General features: G+C 37.4%; 1 protein-coding gene across 1 annotated transcript in view; it reads right to left on the bottom strand.

Annotated features, from left to right (window-relative positions):
* Positions 1-655: 655 nt before the first annotated feature.
* ACTR3 (actin related protein 3) overlaps positions 656-25,371 on the bottom strand; it is a 31,562-nt gene continuing 6,846 nt past the window's right edge. The window contains exons 2-12 of the mRNA XM_080346317.1: positions 16,179-16,234; positions 12,382-12,506; positions 11,742-11,852; positions 10,084-10,179; positions 9,410-9,517; positions 7,126-7,269; positions 6,239-6,412; positions 5,439-5,531; positions 4,838-4,963; positions 2,847-2,930; positions 656-2,452 (exon numbers count right to left, since the gene is read on the bottom strand). Coding sequence (XP_080202443.1) covers positions 2,357-2,452; positions 2,847-2,930; positions 4,838-4,963; positions 5,439-5,531; positions 6,239-6,412; positions 7,126-7,269; positions 9,410-9,517; positions 10,084-10,179; positions 11,742-11,852; positions 12,382-12,506; positions 16,179-16,234 — 1,213 coding nt within the window. The 3' untranslated portion in view covers positions 656-2,356. The remainder of the gene's footprint in view (positions 2,453-2,846; positions 2,931-4,837; positions 4,964-5,438; positions 5,532-6,238; positions 6,413-7,125; positions 7,270-9,409; positions 9,518-10,083; positions 10,180-11,741; positions 11,853-12,381; positions 12,507-16,178; positions 16,235-25,371) is intronic.

The raw sequence follows: 25,371 nt of genomic DNA on the forward strand, positions 1-25,371 counted from the left end.
CCAGATACAGTGACCAGCCCTACAATCATCCCCACCACTGGCAAGCACTGATTTCTACAAGATACCAACCTGCCAGACCTGCCCTCCTGGTGCAGCCTGTTTCTTCCTATTCTGCCTCCCCTCTCCTGCCAGAGCCCAGCAGCTGAGCCACAGCACAGGAGAACCGCCCGTCTTCTCCTTGTTACCCACCACAGCCAAGAGCAGCCAAACTGTGAATATTCGGATGCCAACACTCTAATCCAGACAGCTCTTTGCAGCACCCAAGCCCATCTCAATAACTCACAGCCTGACAGTGACACATATAAAATCAGATTTTCTGAAGAGCCTCAACTCTTGTTGCCTCTTGGAGTCTCCCCAAATCTGTGACCACTCACTCAGCTCCTGCACCCCAGCTCCCATCCTTCGGGCTCCTTCCACATCAACTTAACTCTGCTGGTGTCTTCTCACCAATTGCCCCAGCTCATCCAAAGTGCCAAGTGTATTTATGTATCAGGAATTTTTTGCCTCTTTTTTTTACTTTCCAAGTGAATTTTTAAGACTATTTTCTAGTGGGGAAATAAACCACAACTTTGCCTTTTCTTCAGGTCATTGAGGCGCATCAGGAAACTCGGTCACTAGAGCGTGACACAGCAGCAGAACCAGAGGATTGTTGGAAAAGCACAGCTTAAATTAACTTCTTTATTTTACACACATTTGCCTATTGGTCTTTCTTACCACACGAATCAGTCAGCACTTATGACTTGAAAAGTCATTATTTGAAAAACTCTCAGAAATTGTATCATTCATAGGGAGTCGTTAATAATATAGTTTTGTAATACAATTATTTAATGTTTTCTTGTTTGCACCAAGGTTCTATTCGATTCTAGCATGTGAAGTTTTATAATGCTTGCTGTAAAAAGACTTTCCCATATTTACCCTTGTTTTGAAGTCTCGTTTATCATTCTTCAAAGCAACTAGAAGCTCTGGAAGTTGATAAGCTTCTCTGAAAAAAATCTGAGGAATCTTTACAATTCAGAACAAACCAAGAGATCTCCCTCTTGTGGTCTTCTACACAAACAGCCTTAACTACATTTGTGAGTTCAGAAGTGTCTAAAGAGATTTTTTTTCATCAAATATTAACAAAAATTAAGCAATTCCATTTAATATATGAAGCGTTCTTCCTAGAAAGAATGAGAAAGAGATTGTTTTCACTTTATTTTTATCTACATGGTATTTTCTTGCAGAAAAACCACAGAGATGTAAAACGCAGTACTGTCTCCTGTAAACCACCACTTGAAAGAAAGTGTCGGGGGGGAAGTTACAGAACAAAGTAGATGAACAAACCTAACGATGGAGGAGATGTTAGGTTTATATAGGTAAGTGCTATCTAGATGAACATATAAACTTCTAAAATGCTCACACTTCAGTTTACACAATGCACATAATGATCTCTACCTTACAGACCAATCTTACTCCTCAAAAACCACAGCGGATATGTAGGAACCCGTGCTCACAGCTTCCCATGTAATGAGATTAACAAGTCTGACACAAACATAAAAAGAAATTTTGTGCCTTTATTGGAATGGTGTTAGGCTTTAAATACACCAATTTTGATTACCTGATTATTTGGTTTTTAATTAGAAATGACACTACAGAACTGCAAATACTGGTCCAACAGTCTTGTCTTTTTTTTTTTTTGTCTTTTTTTTTTTTAAAGCAAGAGATAGTATGAAAATGCACCAAGTAATCAGAAAGCACTAGCAGGCATCAGTTAATCCAAGATACTAGCTTCTTAGTTCCAAAAGCACTCGCAGTGTATGGAACCCAGGATTTAGACTGGTCATGATTTGCAAGAACGAGTTGCATGAGTCATGACTTCTTTTTTTTTTTAATTTACTTTCAAGTTGGTCACTGGTAATTTCTTTTCCTCAAATATTACAGTTTCTTTAATCATATTTTTTCCTCAAAGTATAAAAAAGTATGAAATATAAACAAGCTCCTGCATTGCACCCATGAAAGGGTACAATGGAAGCATTAGAGAGCTGACTATCTACACACCGTCAAATCCCATCAAATCTTGGATAATTCATTAATATACAAAATATCAGGGCACAGAAAGAACTAAAATCCACCTTTTTGTTCTGTTACGCACAGGTTCAAATAATCAATCTAAAGAAAAAACGTGATCGTTTTGGCTTTCCACTACATCTGCATGTTGAGACACTTATTAAAATAATCCTGCTTAATTGTGTTTGGTCTTTTTCTTATTGTCAAGTCATGTTTGTTACCTTAATACCAGCCAGCAGACAAACAAGTAATCAGAAAGACTCCTCCTCCTCCCCACCTCCCCAGCCCTGACCCCGGCGAGGTCACAGCTTTAAGACATGACCCCAAACACAGGGTTGTGACGACAGATGCTAGGACCAATCTCTTCATAGTCTTTTTTGGTATGGCACACTTGGTAGAATTCAGGCTGTAAAGGAAAGGAGAGAAGAAACCAAATTAGTCAGTGGTACGTACACCTTAACACTTAAGTAGCAAATGGAAAAAACTACAGATAACTGGGAAGTTCTGATATTAGTATTACATCACACATCACTAAACACTAATGCAAACAATGTATTTTGCCACAAAACTAAAATGCGCTATTTAACAACCCTCACAAAGCTGTAATTTGGCTTTCATTTGCTCTTTTGAATCTTTAAAGTCTAATGCAAAAACTTCTAATGGGGCAGGGAGGGTATATTTGCTACGTGAGGCCTATCAGAAACCCCCCAACTGCATTCGATATAAAGTGAACAAGAAATAAGAACTCCAGAAGTGCAGTCAGAGTAACTAAAACATGCTCAGCTTTATAGCCAACTTACTGTGGAAGCCAGCATTGATCCGCCAAACCAAACAGCGTATCTTTGCATATGGTGTGTAATGACTTGTACATCGATAGGCTTAGGCTATAAAAGGAAAAAAAATATACATGAAAGGTCACTTTTGCTGGTAAAAACTAGATCTCTTTTTAAAAGGAGTGCATATTCCAAGCCTACTTTTCACAAACGAGTATTTTCTTAAATGCTGAGTAGGTCAACTTACAGTTATGGCATCAGATTTTTTCATGTACAACCCAGACTAAGAAACAGCTCTTGTTTATAAACCACCAGTTACCTCCTTTACTGAACTTCAAGAGATATTTATTTGCATTCACACCAATTTTCTCCCAAGAGCGTTCTTCTCCAATCATTGTTCTATTTTCTGCTGAATTTCTTCAGGGACTGTTTAGTTATGTAAGAATGGGTCCATGCTACTTACCCCTTTCAAAAAAGCTAATTTTTAAGCTTCATATCATTATTTTAACAAAGCACCAGTTGCAGACTGAAATTTTATAGGACCAATACAGCCAGTCATGCTTTTCAAAATGACACCAACTCATCCCAGTCAGCCCCTCTCCCTCATATCCACACAAACCTTCATCCCTTACTTGTGCTTATCAAAAACTGCAGCGCACGTACCAGTTTCAGAAGTAGTTTGTTCCAGTACAACCTGCTGAAATCTGAACAATTTGAAACAGTACCTAAAAATAATTTGTAATACATTTGCACAGTTCAAGTCAGTGACCACTTGCAATGCCGGTACTCCGAAGAAGGAAAAAATCCCATGAGATGTCCTTATTATATCCTGTTTCCTTACTAAACTGTAGAAGACCAGTAAGGAGAACTAAGAATAAATGAGGTTGCCTGAGCCAGAGTACTGTATATAGCTGAAAATTCAAAGTTGTCTACATGGCATATATGAAGCTATACTGCGGGTTTTAAGGATTGTTTGAGCTCATCTAGCTAGATTACTACTAAAAAATAAACTAGGAAAATCACTTCAATCTTGCCTTAAAAGGAAAAAACACAATATAATTTTTCTCTCTGCTGATATCTTTTATGTATGCAGAGTCAACAGAAAAATGCAAGAGTTAGATCAGAGGTCAAAAGTGGAAAGAACAAAAATTAAGCATCATGCAGTTTAATGAAAACATGAAGTCATTTCATAGGATCACAGGGTAATTTTGGTGGGAAGGGTCACCCAGAATGTTTTTAGTTCAGCCTCCTGCTTAATGCAGAATCAGCTTTGAGGTGGGAGGAACTTATTCAGGGTTTTATCCAGCTGAATCTCAAAAACCTCCAAGGATGGAGACTGTCAAAACCTCTCTGGGCAGCCTGTTTAATACTTGATTATCCCCACAATGAAAAAGTTTTTCCTTTTATCCAAGCTGAACTTATTTTGTTTCAATTTATATCTATTGTCTTGTGTGCCAACCACTCCGCACTGCCACACACACCAAAGGGCTGCTACAAGGCTCCCAAAGCCTCTTGTCCAAACAAGCCGGTCTCCTCAGCCTTCCTTCATTGGACATGTGCTCCAGTCCTCTGACCATCCTGGTGGCTCCACAATGAGCTTGCTGCTCCCTCTCCTAATATCTTTAAGTTGAAAAGACTGAGGACGATGATTTACAACTAATCAATAAGCACTAAGCACACACAAAAAAAAAAGCTGGGGAGTGGCCAACTGCTTTTAAGTCCCATCCTTGCATTAGGCCAGAATGATTCAGTTCAAAATAATGGACAAGCAGCACAAGTGCCTGTCAGGGGAAACAGCACTATTATGGCTTCCTACAATGAAAGGATTATATAAATATTTTCCAGTACCAGTCTACAATTCTCTACAACATACAAATCTATGAAAAGCTTCTATGAGAACCTGAAACGAAAATGAAGACATTTCAACAAACAAGAACATCATTGCAATACGGAATTTTCACTTTTTCCAGGTAATAAGAGAAAGATGCTTGTTAAACACATTAGCAGCAAGAACTAACCTTCAGTCTGCCACCACTAAGTTCTTCACTAAGTTTCAGTCTGGCATCAACAGTCCTTTTCAAGTCTCGCTGTAAACGGCGACCAAAGTCCCTGAACATGGTTGAGCCTCCAGAGAGGACAATATTCTGTTTTAAGTAATAAAAATTATTAGCTGCTTCTGAAAATGTACATCTCCAACTTTATTCAATTCTTAAATTCTAAATATGTTATTTTAATTACAGTTAACAGGTATGCTTTTACTGTAAGCTTTAAATTATCTAACACAAGCCTGGCAGAACATGAATTTACAAAGAGGTTGCCACAGTAGAATCAGCTGTGCTTTAAAATCCATTTATATTTTAGCACATCTCTCTCTCACTCAGATTTGTGTTTCTCTTACTTCTCTTTCATTTAAAAGAGAGTTCGAGTAATGAAACATATTCTTAAAAAAGTGTAAGTGAACAACATAAAGCCTTCTCCATATTGGACTTCTTTCTAGAAAAATGGTTAATTTTGTCATTTGTTTGTGGTTTTGTTTTTTAATAGTTTCAAACACTTATTTCAGCATAAAGCATAATCATTCTGAAACAAGTCGTAAAAAAATCATTATTAGCTACTGACCTTATACAGAGGACGTCTAACATCAATGGGACAATTCTGAATAACTTCATCTACTACTTCTGAGATTGGTTGCGTAAAGTCAGGATTAGCAAACTGCAATCAAAAATAAAAACAGAAGTCAACAAGTAGGACCACAAATTGTATATCAGAGATGTCATGATAACTAATAATGGAAATAGTTACGTTAGCTATTTTTGTTGCCGTTTATAAAAGGTTTGAAGGAATAAACCTAAAGAATCTATTTTGTCAGCTATTCTCTTAGATAGCTTTTGTTACCCATAACAGGTCAAAGAACACACGCCCTTCTCAAATGCTGAGCACCACCGCAAAACAGAGTAACAGGAAAAATCTGCAACAGGAGAACACAGAGAGAGGACAGAGAGGGAGAAAAAAGGCTTTATTCCCTTTTAGTTTTTCCCAACAGTAGAAGAGAGACTGAGGGTATAAAGGCAAGACGACAGAATATTTGGAAACTTGACTTTTCAACAGACAAATAAGAAAACAGGCTACAATGTGGTGAGACCTGGAAATTCTATTAAATATTTCAAGAAGAAAATATAAGTTTAGCAATCCATTTACTTTAAAAATTTCAAATATAGTGCTTTGTTTAGGTATCAGCCTGAATTTGTATAAAAATTACTAACAATCAAGAATCAAAACCTCGCTGACTTCCAACAGCCAGTTATCTATCTACAAATAAAGAGAAACACAAGTCAGAATAATCACTTATTTAGAAGTTTACAAATGCTCTCATCTAAAATGCAACCAAACCAAAGTGTAGACAATTTAAATCAACTTACCTCAGGATGGAAGAAAATCTCTGGCCCCAGGAATCTCTCATAGCCAACATCAATGGTAAATTCTTTCTTTGAGATAGCATTAATTCCAGTATACTGTTTAATCCACTTTGTACCATCTGTGTCATACTTGTTAAATTCTTTTACTAAGTCAGGGCAAACATAACTAAAGCGCTCCTGAAAATTGAATATGTACAGTTAGAAGTATCTTCTTAAGTATAGCAGAGAAGATGGTATGAACTTAAAAGGTTAAATTACTACACTACTTTCAAAATAGGAGTTTTAAATTGGCAGATATAGAAAAGGCCCCCAAAACGGCTGAACTGACATTTACTGTATACGGTTAGATAATGGCTCTGCTACTACAAATCATTTCCGTGCAGCACTGAAAGCAGCACATCTTGCTGAGCTGAATTACTTTTCTTCTATTCTTCCTCTGAACGTATATGATGGTGAGAAATGAGTTCTAAAGCATATTGAAGAATTGCCATAGAAACAAGGTTTAAGTGTACTTTTAAGCTGAATGTCTTTCAGAATAGCTTTGTACTACGAGAAAGAACATATCAACGTAAAAGAGTAATTACAGCTCTTTACACTGCACATCCCACCAAGAATATTTGCTACTGAATATTACAATAATAATAATGAAGGGAAGAGAAAGGTGAGACGACAAGTGAAGAGTGAAATTCTAGGCCTAATTGAGTATAACCCACCAATATACCTTAAATGTACGCTATCTGATATTATTACATTATTTAGACATTTTTATATTATTTAGAGACAAAGCATCCTTATTTGGAAGACAATGGTTTTAAGAGATTATTGTATTTTAAAAACAGATATCAAGCTCCAATCTAAAATAACCTTAACAACTGTGATATTCACTTTACCTTCACTGCTTTAGCTGTTTCCAAGGATTGTTCCGGAGGAATTCCTACTTCTCGCTCCCTCAGCAACTGCTGAATGAAGTATGTTATATCTCGCCCAGCAATTGGAATGTGTTTGATACAGCTGCCAATCACGTATCCTTCAGCCTGTACATAAATTAATTGGGAGAAAGATATTGACAAGAGCTCCTTTCAACAAAGCTTAGGAGGGAGAGATAAAGACACGGAGTCTAAATTCCTGTTCACTACCTGTGACTGTGAGACTGAAGCCCTTTAACACTGGCTCATTTTAACTACCAAAAATCCAATTCTTCAGAAGCCTTATTTTACTTTAGTGTTTCATTTTGCATTGGTTCATAATTCTTACAAAGTCAGGAGGAACAGAAAGGTCACTAGTACATAAGGCAGACAAATAGCTATACTCACTATTCCTCGGCCTTTATTTTCTCTTCAAAATGAGGTTACTCTTACCAAAAAGGTCAAGGAACCTTGTATCGTGAAATATTATTTTAGAATAAATGATGTGGCTCTGCAGTCACAGCCACTGATGTAAGACGTTACAATCCACATGAACCAAAATTAATTTTCTGAAAGCAGGGAGAAAATGCATCATTTCAGCACATTAATTGAGACACTTAGAACATCAGACCGGCCCATGCTTATCCATCAGTCTCCCCTTGTAAGTCACACTCGTCCTGGGGGCCAGTATCATTGCATTACAAATATCTGGTCTAAACACAGAAACCAAAAGCATTCAAGACCAGCTTTCAGCCTCACCAGACCTGCTACATCCGAACAGACGAATCCAGACATCACAGCAATATTAAATGCTTAAAACTTCCTATATATACCTTACGTTCATATAAAATGTTCTACCACAGAAAATAATGTAGTTATAAAAAATACCACTGTTGTTAGCTTCACTATAGCGATAACTGTGTTATATCCTCTTCACTCATTTTACTATAAAAATCGTATACTATTGCTGTCAATTTGTTCAACATGTTTAAAAATTCTAGAAATCAAGCAAGTATCACTCTACAAATGAGCTTAATGAGTGACAAAGAATATCTACTCTCATTTCAATTAAACAACACAAACCCACAGATCAGGAAAAGTTCAACTGCTTAAAACAGCAATTTGAACTACTAAATACAATTTTTCAAAAGTTTACCTACACAAGGTTTGGAATGTTAATTGTTTCCTACTTATTAAAAATATGCCATCTCAGATGAACTGTCTGAACAAAGATTTAGCCACTATATTCCACCAAGATTAATAAGAAATTGCCACATCACATCATACATTTAATCACCACTGATGCTACTATTTGGTCTAAAAAAACATTTTAAAAAATTGAGGTTACTGTGGCACGATAAAGCTTTGTACAGATTTCAATCTTAAAAATTGCAATCTAACTTCGTTTTGAAAAGAAAAATGCATCTGGTGTCTAGACACGCATTTCACTTCCCAAGGAAAGATGAGCAGAGAGACATACAACCAGCCACTTGAAATAACACTACCAAGTGCTTCCCAATTATAAAATTTCAAATATGTAGCTTTGTAAAAGGAAACACATGCCTACAGCAACAACAATAATTTGACAGTTAAGAAACTGCAGCTGTACATGTTAATTATTCATTAAAACATCACATGGTTATAGTAGTTTTTGCTTTTAGCAACTTGATATATTAGAACAGACAATAATTAGCATTAGAAGTCTGTTGTTGGGGTTTTGTTTGTTTGGTTTGGTTTGGTTTTGTGGGGTTTTTTTTCAGTCAAGTAGGAACTTTCTTCTTTTTACTTGTATCCCTGATGTGTGATGATATACTACTAAATATTGGTCAACAGATGGAGAAAAATTATAAATGATACTATATCTGCCCTCAAATATTTTGTATTATTTATGTTTTATGTACTAATTGACTGAATTAAACAAAAAAGTTTCCAAACTTTTTGGGCTGACTATTGTAAAAAGTGTATTCACTCTCACCAGCAAAACAAACTGGAAATACGATGAAGGAATACAATTTCAGTGATCACTTAGAAGGTGATTTGCCAAGGCTGTGCCTAGATAAATCACTGCAAGACAATATACCCTGACAAACTCTGGGTGCCGAAGAGTTGAGAGTTTCTGTGCTACAAAATAAACAAAAAATCCACAACCCTGGAAATTAGGTGACATTTTTGAACATTTCTAGCTATAATTCAGTCTGTTTAAGTGTAAATTTCAGAGAAGTTATAGAACAAACTGTTCTCCAGTTTAATTGTTTTGATGTATACTTACCACAGGAATAACATGAGTGACACCATCGCCACTGTCTATAACTGTACCAGTCAGTGTTCGTTCTCCTACTTGTCTTGACGTCCAAGAGGCAGCTAAGGCAAGGACAGCCTTGGAAAAGAACACGTACAAAAGACCAAATCTTAATGCAAGCACCACACTGCAGATCCCACCTTCCAGCAGCCCTCCCAACACACCCAGACTGACACTCTCCTGGTAACTTACACCCTGGAAACTGATTTAGTAACATTATGTTTGTGTACACAACAGCTCACAAAAAAGAAGCTGCATAAATGGGGTTTTTGACTTCTGATGCTTTTAAGCCACATTCAAACAAACAACTTTTCTGTTACTTCATATTGAGAGGGATTCAATTCTTTGCCTAATACCAGTAATACTATTTATTATTATGAAGTGGCATGGTGTTGTTCTGTTCGTTTGTTAAAAAATTTAAGATGCAACAGGTACATTTTTCTGCTTAGAGGCTGCTTTCTACACAGGTAACAGAAGAACTGAGCACAGAATCAACATCCACTATCCACGTATCAAACATCCACTGGTGAAACTGCTACCCAAAATAAAGTATTTCAAACACCACTCATATAGTTTCATAGTGAAACTAGTTTCAACTCACAGAGAATTACTGTAACTCTAACTTTCAACAACCTTGCCCTTACCTGAACAGCAATATATAGCCCTGGAACATTGAAAGACTCAAACATGATTTCAGCAGTATATTCTCTATTTTCTGGAGTATTTAATGGAGGCTCAGTCTGTAAGACAAAAAACAAAGTTTTACTTACATTCAAATCACTTTTTAAATAAAGTCAACAAATCCTAAGTTTTGTAAGATGAAACATTCAACAACAATGGCATGTAAAAATAGTCATACGCAAAGGGTGCTTTTTAAAGATAAATGGTGCAATTAAGAGAATCTATAAACTCCTCTGACAATAACAGGATTTATGCAAACTGCACTGTAAAACCGTGATGATTTCAGTGGAAACAAAATCAGAAGTGTAGTAAGAACACGACAGTAATTACTGCTTAAGACTTTAAATGATGGCCCCTTTTGTGGGTTCGTTAGCTCATTACAACTGTTGATTTCACTTGAAAGAATCAAGAACTATGAAACTAAAAATGTCAAAGGACGTAGCTTAGCACATTTAAAGAATAACAATTGTTACAACTTCTCAGTAATTCGTTAAAGAAAAAAGCTGTTTTGCTTCAGAAGGCAATCACTATAAAACAAGTTGATATCATCAGCTGTAGAAATGTACTTTACTGAGAGAAGCTCGCAACAACATACAATACACTATGATAGTATGCTGTAATTTGCATTAAAATACCAAACATACTCAATATTAAGTCCCTTCTCTGAAAGAGCTTTTTGGATAGTGCTATAGAATATCTAAGAACTGAGGAGACAAAAAAAGAAATAACAAAATCACTCTTTTGTTGCATCAGCTATGTAATAGGAGTGTAAAGAGAGGAGGGAGCCAGACTGGTCACAAAACTGACAGGACAAGAGGCCATAGAGACAAACTACACTATGGGAAATCCTAAGGAGGCATTAGGAGGCAAAAAGGTAACGTAAGGGTGGTCTAGTATTGGAAAAGGGGCCCAGAGCTGTTATAGCATCTTGATCCTTGAAGATATTCCAAGTTTGGCTGGACACAGCCTTGAGCAACCCCACCTAATCAGACCTGCTTTGAGAAGACTGTTGCATTAGAAGTTCTTTAATGAGTAGGGACAACACCTCTAACTCCAAACTTGCTCTATAAGCATCACAATAAAACAAACTATCTATTTCAATGGCCTTAAATAAAATACTAAGAAACAGCAGATGCTTCAGAATCACATTGACCTTAATTCAGATCAAATCTGCCCAAATATGACAATCAATCCTGATTTCACAAAAGAAGACAAAAATTCACTCTCTAGACAAATCATCCAGGTGGCAGCATTGTAAAACCAAAATAACTGAAATTACACCAAGTCAAAACACAAAAGTCCTTTTTTGCCTCAAAACCATAAACTTGATCATTGAATTCAATGGCTAAGTAATAGGGGAGGTGGGGAAGGGAAGGATGTAGCAGATGCAATTTGGAAGAAAACAAGAACAGAAAGGAGTTTGCAGTTCAGATATTCTGATGTCTTCAGAAAATTAAAGAACCTGGATGGGATAAGCCAGGTCAAGAAAGTTTCAGGTAATTTATATTTACTTTAAGTTTTGAAGATAAACATAATAATATTTAAGAATTATTACATAAATCAGCACAAACACTCTTACTAGTCATCTGCAATTTCATAAGTAGCACATAATTTTACCTACCAGAAGAAAATAATGATCCTCGGGTTCTGCCCTTAGATACTTAAAGATTACTTGCTCCATAAACCTCTCCATCAAGTCCCAGTCTTCAACTATACCATGGCGGATGGGCCACTGTTGCAGAAGAAAATCAAAATAGAATTGGAAACATAAGGATAAAAGGAAAAAGTAATCAGTCTTTTGAACTGCCGTAAAAGCATAAGATCTACATACACAAGAAACCCTGCATTAGGTTCTCCATATTCCGCTCTGACACCCAGTTCAAATACAGATTCCAGCCCTGACCAGCAGAGACAACACATCGCACTTGTCTCAGCACATGGAACAGTGGCACGAGGATAAACCAAATGTTCTCCCAGCCCAGTATCCCGACTCTGACGTTGCTGACACGAGATGCCAAAGAACACCAAAGAACGTCGTATTTCTGCTTAACACTCTCCCATATTCACACACTTTTTTGCAAATTCCCACAGGGTGGTGAAGATCAACAAAACTAATGCCAAACCTTATTTTCCACTTAAACAGAGTTAATAAGAAAAGAAGATTAAAGTTAACCAAAAAGCATTCATAAAAAGCTGTTTACTGTATAGCTGATGTTTTCTAAAGAGTACCGGAAAGTTATTTTAAACACTTCTCTTAATACCTTGGTTGCATAAGTTGGTTTTTCTATTGCTTCATCCCCAATAAAGAAGTCTAAATCATCAACACCTTTCAAAACCCTCCTTTGTGCTTGATCGACCACTTTTGCTGATTCTTTGATAGCAATACCTTTAACAGAGAACACAAACAATACCACAGATTAGACATCCTGCACTAAAAAAGAAAACCCAACATTCAAGAATAGGAACACACTGTGATTGTATTCATCCTTTGTTTCAGGCATAAGCACAGAAAAGCTAAATAAAAACAGATAATTTGAATTCCAATCATAGGTAAACATAATAGGGATTGATAAAGTAACACCATACAGATCTAAATGATAGACAAATGCAATCAGGGAGATAAAGTAAAAATTAATCACTAAGGTAGGGTATCCCTACAGATCTCATTGTATTCAACAAGTGTGCTAATTTTCTGCATACTCTACTAATTAAAAGAGGAAAAAAAAATGCAGTTCTAGAAGTTGCATAAAGAGCAATTAAAAACAAAACAAAACAAAACACACATATCGCCACTATGTAAGTGGATGTTTTACTTCACTTGCACCAATCAGATTTCTGGACATATTATAAAAGTGAAATATGTTACACAAACCAGATTTTCACAAAGTCCATGTTTAATTTCTTCCTCTGAATCCTACTCCTATCTTATAGTTAGGAACAGGATGGGGAATTTCCTTTAAGCAAGACTGTAAATCTCTCCTTCACTTAAGGAATAACTGGCAAAAGTTAAGAGCTTGTATCTTAGCAATTTATTCCTTCCACAATAAGTACTCATCATAAAGATCTTATCACAATAATATGGGCTAAGGCTAAATACAGGATCCTGGAAAGATGGGTCAGTGATTAGTTATCACAGGAACACAGATGCCCCCTTCCCTCATCTTTTGCATCAGCCCCCCCAGCTACCAGGGTTGCAGAGTCAGCAATACCTGCTGTACTTTTTCAACTCCTACTAATTGCCTTTAAACACAATCCTTTACACAAACAAGGAAATTAATGTACATAATAAACATTACTATAAGCCTCAATAATTCAAAGGATGCAATCCAAAACCTCTTCCAAAGACAGAATTATTTCACTAATTTTTATCTTTGGTAAGAAGTTCTGTTTGCTCACAACTAAGGTTTTAAAAAGTCATGAGAACATCTGCTGCAGCCTCAAGCCCACCAGCCACAGGATCTGGAAATCAGCACCATTAGTTCATTGATGCTCCCTCCCCATAAAGAGCAACAAATACAGAGCTGTGCAGACAGAGAAACTGAAAAGTTGTGAAAGACTCAGCAGGATAAACCAGAAAACATTATTTTGAGCTCTTCAGGAAGAAAACTGAATCATCCTGTAACTTGTGTAGCTGCTTACGGGAGAGCAGAGAGGAAGCAAAAGGCTGGAGGAAGCCAAAAACATGAAGAGCTGGGGGGAGATAGGAAGTAGAAGCTAAAATGGTGGGGAAGGAGATGTTGCAAGGCTGGTTTGCTGTTTGCTGCAAGGGAAAAGAAGGATCTTGCCAAATATTTTTCAGGTCCTCATTACAGAGCTCATACATTTTGGGAAATTTTTCCGTCCAGATGTGTGTTATCCTCAAGAAGTTTCAAGATGCCATCTCCATTGTAGGAACTTTTAAATCAAAGTGGTTTCACCCTGTTACAAGCCTAAAACTAGATGGGAGCTCTCAATATTTGGATTTCTTGGAAGCCAGCTTCCTCAGTCCTCATTCTGAAAGTCAGAAATGAGAAGGAAACAACCTGAATCAAGGATCATATCCTGAAAATACAAACACGAAAATAAATCTTGCTGAAACAGCGATGTCTGAAGATGGGCAGCACTCCAGCGGCAGCTCAGAGCGTTTGCCCTTGGTTTGCTTGGCACCAGAATTAAGAGTTTTCAGAAGAAGAGAGGACATACTTGCATCAAATCCATTTCTGTGCTCGCCCACTACTGGAGCCTCTTTTTCTTTTAAAGGTAACAGAAAGGCCATTTAACATGTAAACTATCATAGTTAAACTGAAATAGATGACAAATCAGAAGAACTACTGGGTAATGGAAATAAATTGATTCAATTTTAGCATACGGTGGGAAAAAAAAGGGTTAAGTGAATAAAAATCAAGGAAAATTAAGATCTAAAAAGCAGCCAGAGAAGAAAGCAGTGAACCCAGGTGTCTTCAAAAAATTGACTCAATGTATTTTAATCTACTTTACTTTTCAAGCAAGCATGTGTCATCTCTACAGAAGCATATTCAGAATTAAATCAAGAACACAATGTAAGAGATAAAGATTTGTTAAGAGCAGGGGTGAATGAGATATGCAAGAGGAGAACAAGGCAGAAGGAATGCTGCTCCAACCTGTTTAACAGCAAACATTTTTATAGAGAATCAAACTGATAACGTGCAGCCACTACTGCTGGAAGTCAAAGGAGAAACCAAACCATTGTTCCTCTATGGATTATATTAAGGAAACTGAAGACACCGAATTTCTTCAAAAAAGATCCACAGGGTTTTGTAATGTTTTATTTTGAAACTAGGTACTGATATATTCTATTTTCGTTTCTCTAATGTGGGTTACACCAGTGCTGTTTCATTTGAGGTAGAGGATTAAGGCAAACTGGTGCATTTAGTAAAATAATCTAACTTAGATGAGGAAATTACAAGAAAGCGATATTTTAATTAAATAAACCAAATCCAAAGATGCAGAAAAAGTATGTAAACTCCACCTGAAATTCCACAAAATAACCATTTGGCTATTTTTAATGTAAAGACAGGTATGAAGTTTAAAGAACAGTGTAAGGGTTTTTTCAATGGTTGGTAAGTTAAAAATATCTGATGTTAAAACTAGTTTTTGTGTGAAAAACAAAACTGTATAGTTTATATACCACTGATGTAAATCAAATGAAATTCAATTGAAAAAAACAAATGAAGAACTACATATAAAGGAGATTGAAGGGATTTTCTCATTTGCATGAAAACAGAATGCATTAATTAACCTCCGCTTTCCATGAAAATTCCTTTTTGAAGCATGTTTTCTAGAAAAATTAGCATAGAGTTCAAACTATCAAGTTCTATTTTACAGCTACTATTACTTAAGTATTATTAGTTCTAGCTCTTTTCCTGTTGTATTTACAAGCAAAACTGGGTGTACTAATTATTCCTTTCTACCAGGATGTAATACGTGATTATTTTGGCACAGATGAACAATGACAAAATGCCAAGTGGTGTAGTGGTCAAAAGGCAAAGCATTTCCAAAGGAAGCCCACTGAGTTCCACTCTCTGGAACAGAGCTGCATCACTTCAGGTCAGAGAAACACTTCAGAAGAAAGGGAGCAAATAAGTAATTTTACATGTTAAAAAAAAAAAGGTTAAATTATTTCTTGTTCTATTTACAAAACATAGTGAATTAAGGAACATGACCGTAATACTAAAAATATCTGGGAATTACCACATTTTTAACCCTAGAGATATTAAAAATTTGGTTTTAATTTTTTTTTGTAGTTAACATCAAATGAACCTGGTAAGTCCCTAATAAGGGAAAACCTTCTAAAAAGCAAATATAACCACACTACTATATTTCAATATGGTTTCAACTTCCATGATATTAATTTCAAATATTAGTGTACCATTATAACAAATATATCTTTCTAAACAGAACAGATCCATCCTGTCACTTTGTGTCACCATCCGGAGGTCTTTAAAAATCGCTCATTTTTGACATTTGGGTTTTTTACATAGCATGTTATAGAAACTCCAAGTGTAACTTGAGCATTCACACACAAGTAATAAGTACTTACAGGAAGGAATAATGAACTGAGGTTCAGTATTACCGGCATATCCGAGCTTTGTATACCTAATGAGGCAAAAAAGGTTGGGTTACAATACTTAATACCACAAATACCAAAGATATCTCCCCTTTTTTAATGAAGTCTCTTCCCGTAAAGACCCGCTTAATTTCCTTAAAAAAACCTCAAAGTTATCGTTTTTAAAAGGAAAAACAATGCTTTCTAACACAAATCAAGCATCACTGCTAACTTCTACTCTAGTAAAAAGTTACTACAAAACACAAAGTATGTAATTCAATTTATCAAAGCTTAGAAGTATAACTTTGAGCCAGAGTGGTTCTTCCCTTAGCATTTCTATAGAAATATTTTCATATAATATGAGTGGTATAAGTGCTTTTGTAACTGCTAAATATAGGGGAAAAGATTCCCTTTCCCATGGCCTGCCCGCTGGGCTGGCCATCATTTCTTCACAAGCATTTCCCAAGACATTATGTTGTAGGCGGCAAGTACTGACAGCCGATAATTACTGTGGTAGCAAAAGAAATTCCATTTAACACACTGAAAACAGTCTTGCAAATGTGTTTAATAAGAGTAAGGAAAGCAAGAGGAAAAGAGCTACACACCTCCACCCTCCCTAATTTCCAGAATTTGTTATGGACATATGCATCATTTTCATTGTTAAAATGTGAGAAAACTGAAGAAATTACAAATGTATTCATGAGAAGCAACTAAAAAAACATCCAGCTGCTAGAAGTGTTGTTGCAAAAGAGTTAACAGCAGCACAGGCAAATTCTAAAGTGTGCAGACCAAAATGCACACGACATTCAAGAGCTACAGCCTACATATAAGTTTTTAACCAACACAGACGGGACAACGTTCTTTTCTTTGCACAGTCAGGCAGCTTTACTGGCTAAATTAGCACCATCAGCAAAAGCACCGAACACTGTACTAGCACCTCCACAGCTTTCAGCACTTGGATATAAACCTGGGAGATCTCAAGTGGTATAAGGCTGTACTGACTTTAACAATCCGTAAATTTATGTCGATAACACAGCAAAACACCTTGCAGCAAACACAGTAAGAGGCTGGATTTTCCCGGCTGGAAGAGAAGCGCTACTGCCGCGCGTTTTGCCGCGATGCCACTGATGCAGCGGTTCACAATCTGCTCACGTGCCCGCTAATGCCTACACAATTCTGTGCATTAGTGCTGGGCCATGAAAAACAGCATTCTCAAAAGGAAGGTATATTTAAATCACACGGCATAGGACATCATCTAACACAAAAAAGGCTTTGCATGAGTTATTATTTTTAAAGCTGTAAACCTGATCTCATCTGTAACACACTGCAACAGTTGCGAGGAATCACGCAAAAAACCCCTCGAGTTCATATTGATCAACAGGAAAGTTTACTGAAAAACTGTTTACTGAAAAACTTCACAGGCAAAATAAGATAAATAATGGAAAGAAAAAAAAAAAAAAAGAAACTAAATACCAGAAAGAAATTAAGAAATTGACCTCTCATGAGATCAGCATGATGCACTGTACATGTCTGAACTCAGGACATGCAACTTGGATTTTGCAGACTCGAGTTACAAATGTGTTAAACTTTTATTCCTAAATATGTAGTTCCTAAAAGGCACATCCAGACTTCTACAATCTGATGTTTCTATAAACTGTCATGCAGAATAAAACCGTTCACTGTACCAACATTGTTTTAAGAGGCTTCTAGTTCCACAAGAAAATTAGTAAGAAAACCAGTGAACACTGACTCACACCCTCTACCTTCCCCTGCAAATCCGGAACCGCGACGTGGGGATTTTTAAGGCTGAATCTACAGAGGAACTTCGGAGCCTGAAGGCTACATAAACTCACAACTAGATCAGAAGTGCCTTAACAAGCCAAAAAAGTTAAAACCATTTGATTATTAAACTCAGCATTTCAAAGAAAAGCAAAGCTGAACTGTGGCAGGTAACAGGCTGCGTAGCTGCTTGTGGTGTGGGAGGCTGCCCAGCACACACACAGCCAGCAGACTGCAAGAGAAACAGCCAAATGAAAGATGCATTTTACATAAAAAGACTGTATTCAGACATTAAATCAGCATATCTAAAAATACTATGGCCTGCTCAGCAAGAAGTCTCCTGACTCATGAAAAAAAAAAGTAATGCTTTTAAGTTTCTGAAAGAAGGAAAAAAAAAACAAGGAAAAAAACATGTGTGGCTTCTGGTGTTTGAATATTAAAGCACTACAGCTGCAAGTCTCCAACGCAAGGTTTCACATCCCTACTGTACCAGGATGTCCTGGCCACACTCTGGGCATCAGGAATGTCACCACTGCCTGCCTACGAGTCAGGGCAGGGACCCACTGGCACCTCCTGCGCGTCACACCTGCCTGCCCAGCCCCAGGCTCACCTCCTGCGGCACTGCTGCACTGACAGGGAGCTCGACTTCCATAGCTAAACAGATAGATCTTCCTGAGTTAAAACTGAGCTTAAAAACGTGATAGGTGACACAACAAAGGTAAGCTCAAAAATGAACAAAAGTTGACAAAAACCTTCAGTTCTCCAAATGCACAATCTAATAACAGTGAGCTTTTTTAAAAATTAAATTTGCAAACATAAGGCTTTATTCAGATTGATCAGATCTATTCTACCACTGTCACTTGAAGTAAGTATCCAAGTCACATGAAAAAAAGATACCACGGGCAAGCTAGATTTCCACATGAAGGACAAAGTGTGTCTGACTAACATCTGATTCACAGGGGAACGAGGCACACCCTGTCTTCTTCAGAGCAGCAATCCCTGCCACGATGGAAAAAAATCCTGATATTCAAGATATCGTAAGGCAATACCAATACTGGACCACAGTTTTCCAGTAAATCACTGCTTGTCTTGCTTGCAACATCACACTGAGGAGAGGCAGGAGGGACTTCCATGGAAACAAGAAGGCACAGGTCATTTCATGAGCCGTGAACCCAGTTTTCCCCACACAGAATTTGGGGCACTCAGCAGTAAGAGAGCAAGGCACTGTACACATGAGTATAAAGGTATAAGCTTCTATTAAAATCTGTAACACAGAACTGATTTACAAAATCCCAAAGGTGAAAACCTGAATTCAACTTTGATCATTCAGATGTTTTCGTTTATTTCTCCATGTTCAGATTCCTGAAGTGTTTCTGTGGACCTGTTGGCTCAGTGAAGTAGAAAAGGAGAAAGGGAGTGAGGGGGGAAGGGGCAAACATGGCAAAAAATGCTGTTAGATAATCATGACCTTCAGATTTACTTTAGAGGATAAGCTACAAAGTATGCAAAAGCAGTCCACAGTCTCCATACACGTGTGTCGGTATCTAGAGAAACATACACACACACTCTGCGTACTATCTCAATATATATATATGTATGTATAGTGCTGATATTCCCCTGTGACTGCCCTGCAACATCTTCTCCAAAAGGCAATGAATGGGGTCTCACAAACCATCCTCTGGCACCTATGCAGATGTAATGATGTGACAAACAAAATATGATTTTTTATAGGGGACATTCATACCACAAATGGGGTGGAAGGAGCCACTAATGAAGGTTCCCTCCGAGTTAACTCTGCTAATCCACATCTCAACTACCAGTGGAGAAGTATCTCAAGAGTCACATCTACCTCAAACTCACACCCTGAAACTGCAAAGTAGCTCTGTGCTGATCTGGCCGGGAGATCTCTGGAAGGACAGATACAGGCCTTCCACAATGTTCTCAGATGCACTAATGGGATTTCTTGTGTGTGCTCTCTCACCTAGACTAGATGTTTCTGAGGCTACAACATGAAAGCAATGTCACTTGAAAGTTACTTACGTATTAGTCATGCAGACAATTTTAAAGCCAAAAGGAAACAGCACTTAGGGTAAGAATTTCTAATGAGAATGTCATTAACAGAACATCCGTCTGCAAACCACAAACCATGACCATGTGCTTTTGCTCCACTTCTTTCCTGTCCACAACAATGTCGTTATGTATGTAACCTGCCAAGCTGTATGCCCTAGTTCTAGCACAACTGCAATTTTAACAAAAGGATGAGGAATAGTGGGACAACTGTTTTGTGGGCAATACAGTTGTTTAGCTGCTCTAAAAAGTACAACAGAAATGGGGTGGCCCAACACAAGTTGTATCCTCGTCATTTTGCTGACAGCTCCATGCAAAGACAAGTTAGCCAAGCACAAGCAGAGAAGAGCACTAGAAGACAAATGTCACCACATCTTCACCTTCTGTAGAGCAAACTTGTGCTAACACCTGCTCCTCAGCTATTCCTAATGACCTATTCCTAATTCCTCAAAGCAATTTCATGCATGGAACACTTTTTCTAAATGCACACACAAACAGGGATAAGATGCACCTCCAACACCGGCCCCGCTAGAAAGATGCAATGCAACTTCAAAAACAGAAACCACCACTTCTCTGCGGGGAGGTGGGAGTAAAACCTGAAACTCTCTGGGAAGTCAGGACTAGGCTGAAACCACAACGGTCTCTTTCTGGTTCAACTTCAAGGCATATAAAGTTTGGAAAAAAAATCTATACATACATACATATATATATAAGGATTATTTTTCAGAGGGCTCTTTTTCCTTGTTTTTGTTCATCAAATTGCTGTCTCTTCATGATGGTTCTGAATTACTGTCCACCACCTGAGCAATCCTCCTGTGCAAGCTCCCACTCAAAACACAACACATTCATTGCCTTGTATCCTACCTTGCAGATGCAATGGGCTTCTCAAGTACAGTAACCTGTACAGCATACATGTTAGCTTGGGTGTTTAAGTCCTAAAATTCTGCTTGGGTGTATACCACAGCCTGTGCAACAAGCCCAGCAAGGTTTCTCTAACTCAACACACCTCTGCAAAGCCCCACGCAGAACCCATCCAAAGGGTCACGCTCTAAGCAAGTGTTATAGGATTTGGCTTTACATGATAAACTGTGCTTATTCTTACAAGTAAGCTGATACTGCCTTTCTGCAAGGTGCCACACGTGCTCAAGCAGCAGGAGATCTGCAGTCCATATCTTCCTCCACCCAAACGGGTTTAGAACCAACTTCCCATTTCCCACAAGAGCCTCTTGCCATTTGCTTATAAACCCTCCTGAGGCAGGAGTGCTTTGCATTTCTTTTCTGTAACCATGTGGAAAAGATTTGAAGAAATGAGAGTCAACGACAGAAAGCAAGATGATTGCCCAGTAACCACAACACATATCTTAGACGAGGTACAATTAGAGTCTCTATCCCAACTCCAAAGACTGTTTAATTATTTTTATTCCATGACCATAGAGGCATGGATACAGACACCGAACAGATATGCTGTGTATTGCTTCCTGGAAGAAATCTTGAGCTTTTGAAGTGATATTATGCCAATGAGTCAAAAATCATCACCACACGTTAACAGCTGCACACAAGGGAACACTGGCTGCTTAAAAGAAACAGTAAGAGATGACTGGTTTAAAAAAAGCAATCCCTGCTAATTCGTGAATGCCATAGTGATACCATAACCCCGGAGTTCCAGGCCTGGAAATCATTATTTGATTAAACTATTAACCTAGAGTTTGAAATCATATGCCTACCACCTGGAAATTTAAATGCACCCTGGCTTTTCTGTTGTCCTGCTCAGAGAATCTCCACTTAGATGCTCATGTCCCCAAACCCCACGCTGAGCAGCCAAATGCACGGCTTTCTGAAGCTCCTTCGTGGGTTTAATCCAAATAATTTAACAGAATAAATGGCTGCATGAGGCCTTTTATTTGGATCAACCAAGAGTGAAGATAAACTCCAAAAACAGACAAAAGCCTCAATCAGGTAAACCAAAGAATAGTGAAGAATCTTACCACTACTGTTGCCTTTGCACAGGAATTGCCTTCATTAACATGGTCTGTAAACCATCTCATCATTTAAATCCAATCTCACAATGGCACTTCTCTCAAGACACCACAGTAATAATCCTTCCACATGTACTACTTGAACACCAGCAAGGACCACTATAATATTTATATATTAATCTGCTTGCTAAAATAACCTTTGTTTACAAAGATCTCCTCTATCATAGCTTGACACTGTGCTGTATAGCAAATTTTACAGAGAAACAGTTTAAATGATCACACAATATTTTTCTTTAATATTTCAATTTATGAAGTTTCAAGCATTATATCTTTAAATTACAATTAGGTAAATAACATTATTATAAATGGCTCAAGATAAAAAAAACACAAAACCAAGAAAGGTCATTTTACAATTGCAGTTTCACAGCAGGCCACTGTCTAAAGGCACACAAGATAGTGCAGATGAAACTTAAGGTGTAAATTCTTTGTTGTAGGTGTGCACATAACAGTAAAATTCATTGCTGGCAGAGTTATCTTAATTCTAGGAAAATTTTAATTAATTGAGCAGGTTGTAGAAGGCACTCCAGAAAAGCCCAGGAAGTGTGGAGATTCTAAGGAAGAGACACACACACAGTAATATAATATATTCAAAAGGGCATGAAATAAATCAAATGGCAAAAATTCCAAGTTTTTCAACTGGATTCTATCCTGCTCTTCAGTCACCAGCTCCTTAGAGATGGTCTGTCCATCAAAGATTTCACCAAAAAGGACTTAATATCCTTTCCTGTTTTAAGTGCATCAGTTCTACCTAGATAGAATTGAAGATTTGTACAGTGCTCTTCCTGTCTGATGCCTTTTGGTACTATAACTGCTTTTAAAAAAAAAGTGGAAAACTTCTCATGGATGGGCCCCTAGTCTTCACACATAAGGCCTTATGTGACTGAAAAGCCTGAACAAGATTTTATGGGGTTTTTTGTTGCTTTTCACCTATCATCCTCCTTGTACACCAGATGAGACTGAAAAGCCTTGGGAGTATTTACTTTTCAAGTCTCCATAAAGAGAAGTAATAAGAAAATGATGATAAAAGAGGAAAGCCATTCTGCCCCTTTAAAAAAGTTTCCAGCTCTGGCATCAGGTGCAAACTGGTTAAGCAGCAGCAGATGAGAAGTCCCTGAAGGAACTGATTATATTAGGAAAATGGGACTTGTATTAATAAATTAGTTTACTATCTCTTTTCAAATGTCCTTGATAAAACACAAGATAGCAAAATATTTGAAATGAGTCATGGCTTTCATATTTTTCTGTCTTTAGCTAAAATATATATTACCTTTTACACGTCACTAGTTCGCATTTTAAATCGAAATTGCTTCTGTCAAGTTTTAAAACACTTGATGATTGAAAACGTTTTAAGTAATCAATAGTGAAAGCCAAAGAATTAGCTCTATAAATGGCAAAACCACACAAGATTAGAAGTGCTCTCGGATGAAGAATCTTGTTAAGCTGTAGATGAGACATAGGGGATAGTAAAATGTCATATTTTAAAGACATATAGGACCCCTAGACACCAGAGGTGTTACAAATGTAAGAAGCTGCAACCCTGGCCTTGGAATTAACTACATTACTGTTTATCTGAAACTATTTTCACCTTTACAACAAATACTTCTTTGCTACATATGGCAACTGTCACAGTAAAACAAACCATAAGCAGACTGAAGTGAGATGCAATTTAAAAAGTGAGCTCAAAAACAGTTTCAAAGAGAAATGCATCTAAAAACATTTATTTTCTGAAGAGGAAAAAACACACACACCCTTCTAAAAAGGTTAACTTACCTTTCAAAGTACCTTTATCTAGAATATTTATCCAGTGCTGCTTTTTTATCAGCAGCTACAACTCAAAATACAGACAGGACCATAATGCTTGTAAAATGTAGCAAAAATATGTAGTGAAAAAACGCAAAGTCATGGCCACAAAGAGCAGACCAGACCCATCCGGGTACATTACTAAGAGGAACACAGAGGCAATAGTAGCATGTGCTACACAGCATGCAGAGTAAATTCACTTACATTGTAATAAGATGAGTTTTTACACCAGCCTGGAGAGGAATCTACCACATCGTGCAGCTTTTGATTTCACTAACATTTTGTATGGAGTAGCAGGAATCTACTTTCAAATTTGCTCCATGTTTACTTGCACCAAAATAAAAATAAACAACAGCATTGACAGCTAAACTCTGGAAAAGTGCTCTTCTCCTGAAAATAAACAGGAAGCATTTATTACCAAAAGACTCTAGCTTATGATTGAGCCATGAAAAGTGTGCTTGAAAACCAGTCCATACTTACGTGTTTAAGACTCACAAAATCCAATTCAGCCATTTTGACAATATTGCCATCTATATTTGTCATCCTAGTCAACTTTATTTTCTGCGTACATATGAGCATTCAATATTTGAAATGGATTTTACAAATACAAATAAAGTTAGCTTTCTTTGACTACATTTTCCTCAAAGTAAGAAGAGTAAATAGCTTTGGATATTATCTTTGTAGAATGAAAGTAGTTTGTGTTGGCAAAAGCAGAATGCTCTCTTTTCACTCACTGCTTCCTTTGAGACTTCTAGACTAATTCATTTTAGCGTCTTCACTGTGCCTCTGTGTTACACCACACCCCCACAATACTAACCTATACTGCCAGATCTTTAAATAAGTTTATATTTAATTTTTATGCAAGTTTTCTGAGCATTTTCCACAGCCTGACTCCTCCATGTAATGTTTCCAAATAACGAGGAAAGAATGTCCCAGAAGTTTGGACGTCTGCATGACTAATTACTTATTACGAGGGAGGGATTAATTTGGCAACTTTTTACATCACGTGCCCAAAATAAGCTGAATATTGCACAGATATCTGTCATGAAGAAAAAGGACCAGGAGAATAGATTAACTATACATACTTTTCAATGGATAAGACAAGCAGAGATCAACTCAATCTACAACTACATCATTTCCAAGTAAAAATCCTGCACTTGAAGAAATCGAAGAGGCAAAATGCAAGTCATAGGATGCACAGAAAGAGCCACAGCTGATATAAACCTGCCTCAATTTGGAAGTTATTCCAAACAAATGCAATACAGTGGCTAAAACTGTAATGTTATTCCACATTAAAAAAAAATTAAGTTGAGGACTTGTGCTTGCTATTTGCACAATTTCAGCACCTGAGAGCTCCAGCTTTGAACTGATCGCTCCTCCACCATCGGTCCATCACAGCAATGTGAGCAGCAGGTGAGATGAAACCAAATAAGCAGAGTGGGGCCAGGAGAGGAGCAGTCAAAGCAGCACCGCAGGGGACTGTCCCAGCACACTCCAGCCTGCCC

Source organism: Nesoenas mayeri (genome assembly GCF_963082525.1).
Source record: "Nesoenas mayeri genome assembly, chromosome: 6".
NCBI lineage: Eukaryota > Metazoa > Chordata > Aves > Columbiformes > Columbidae > Nesoenas > Nesoenas mayeri.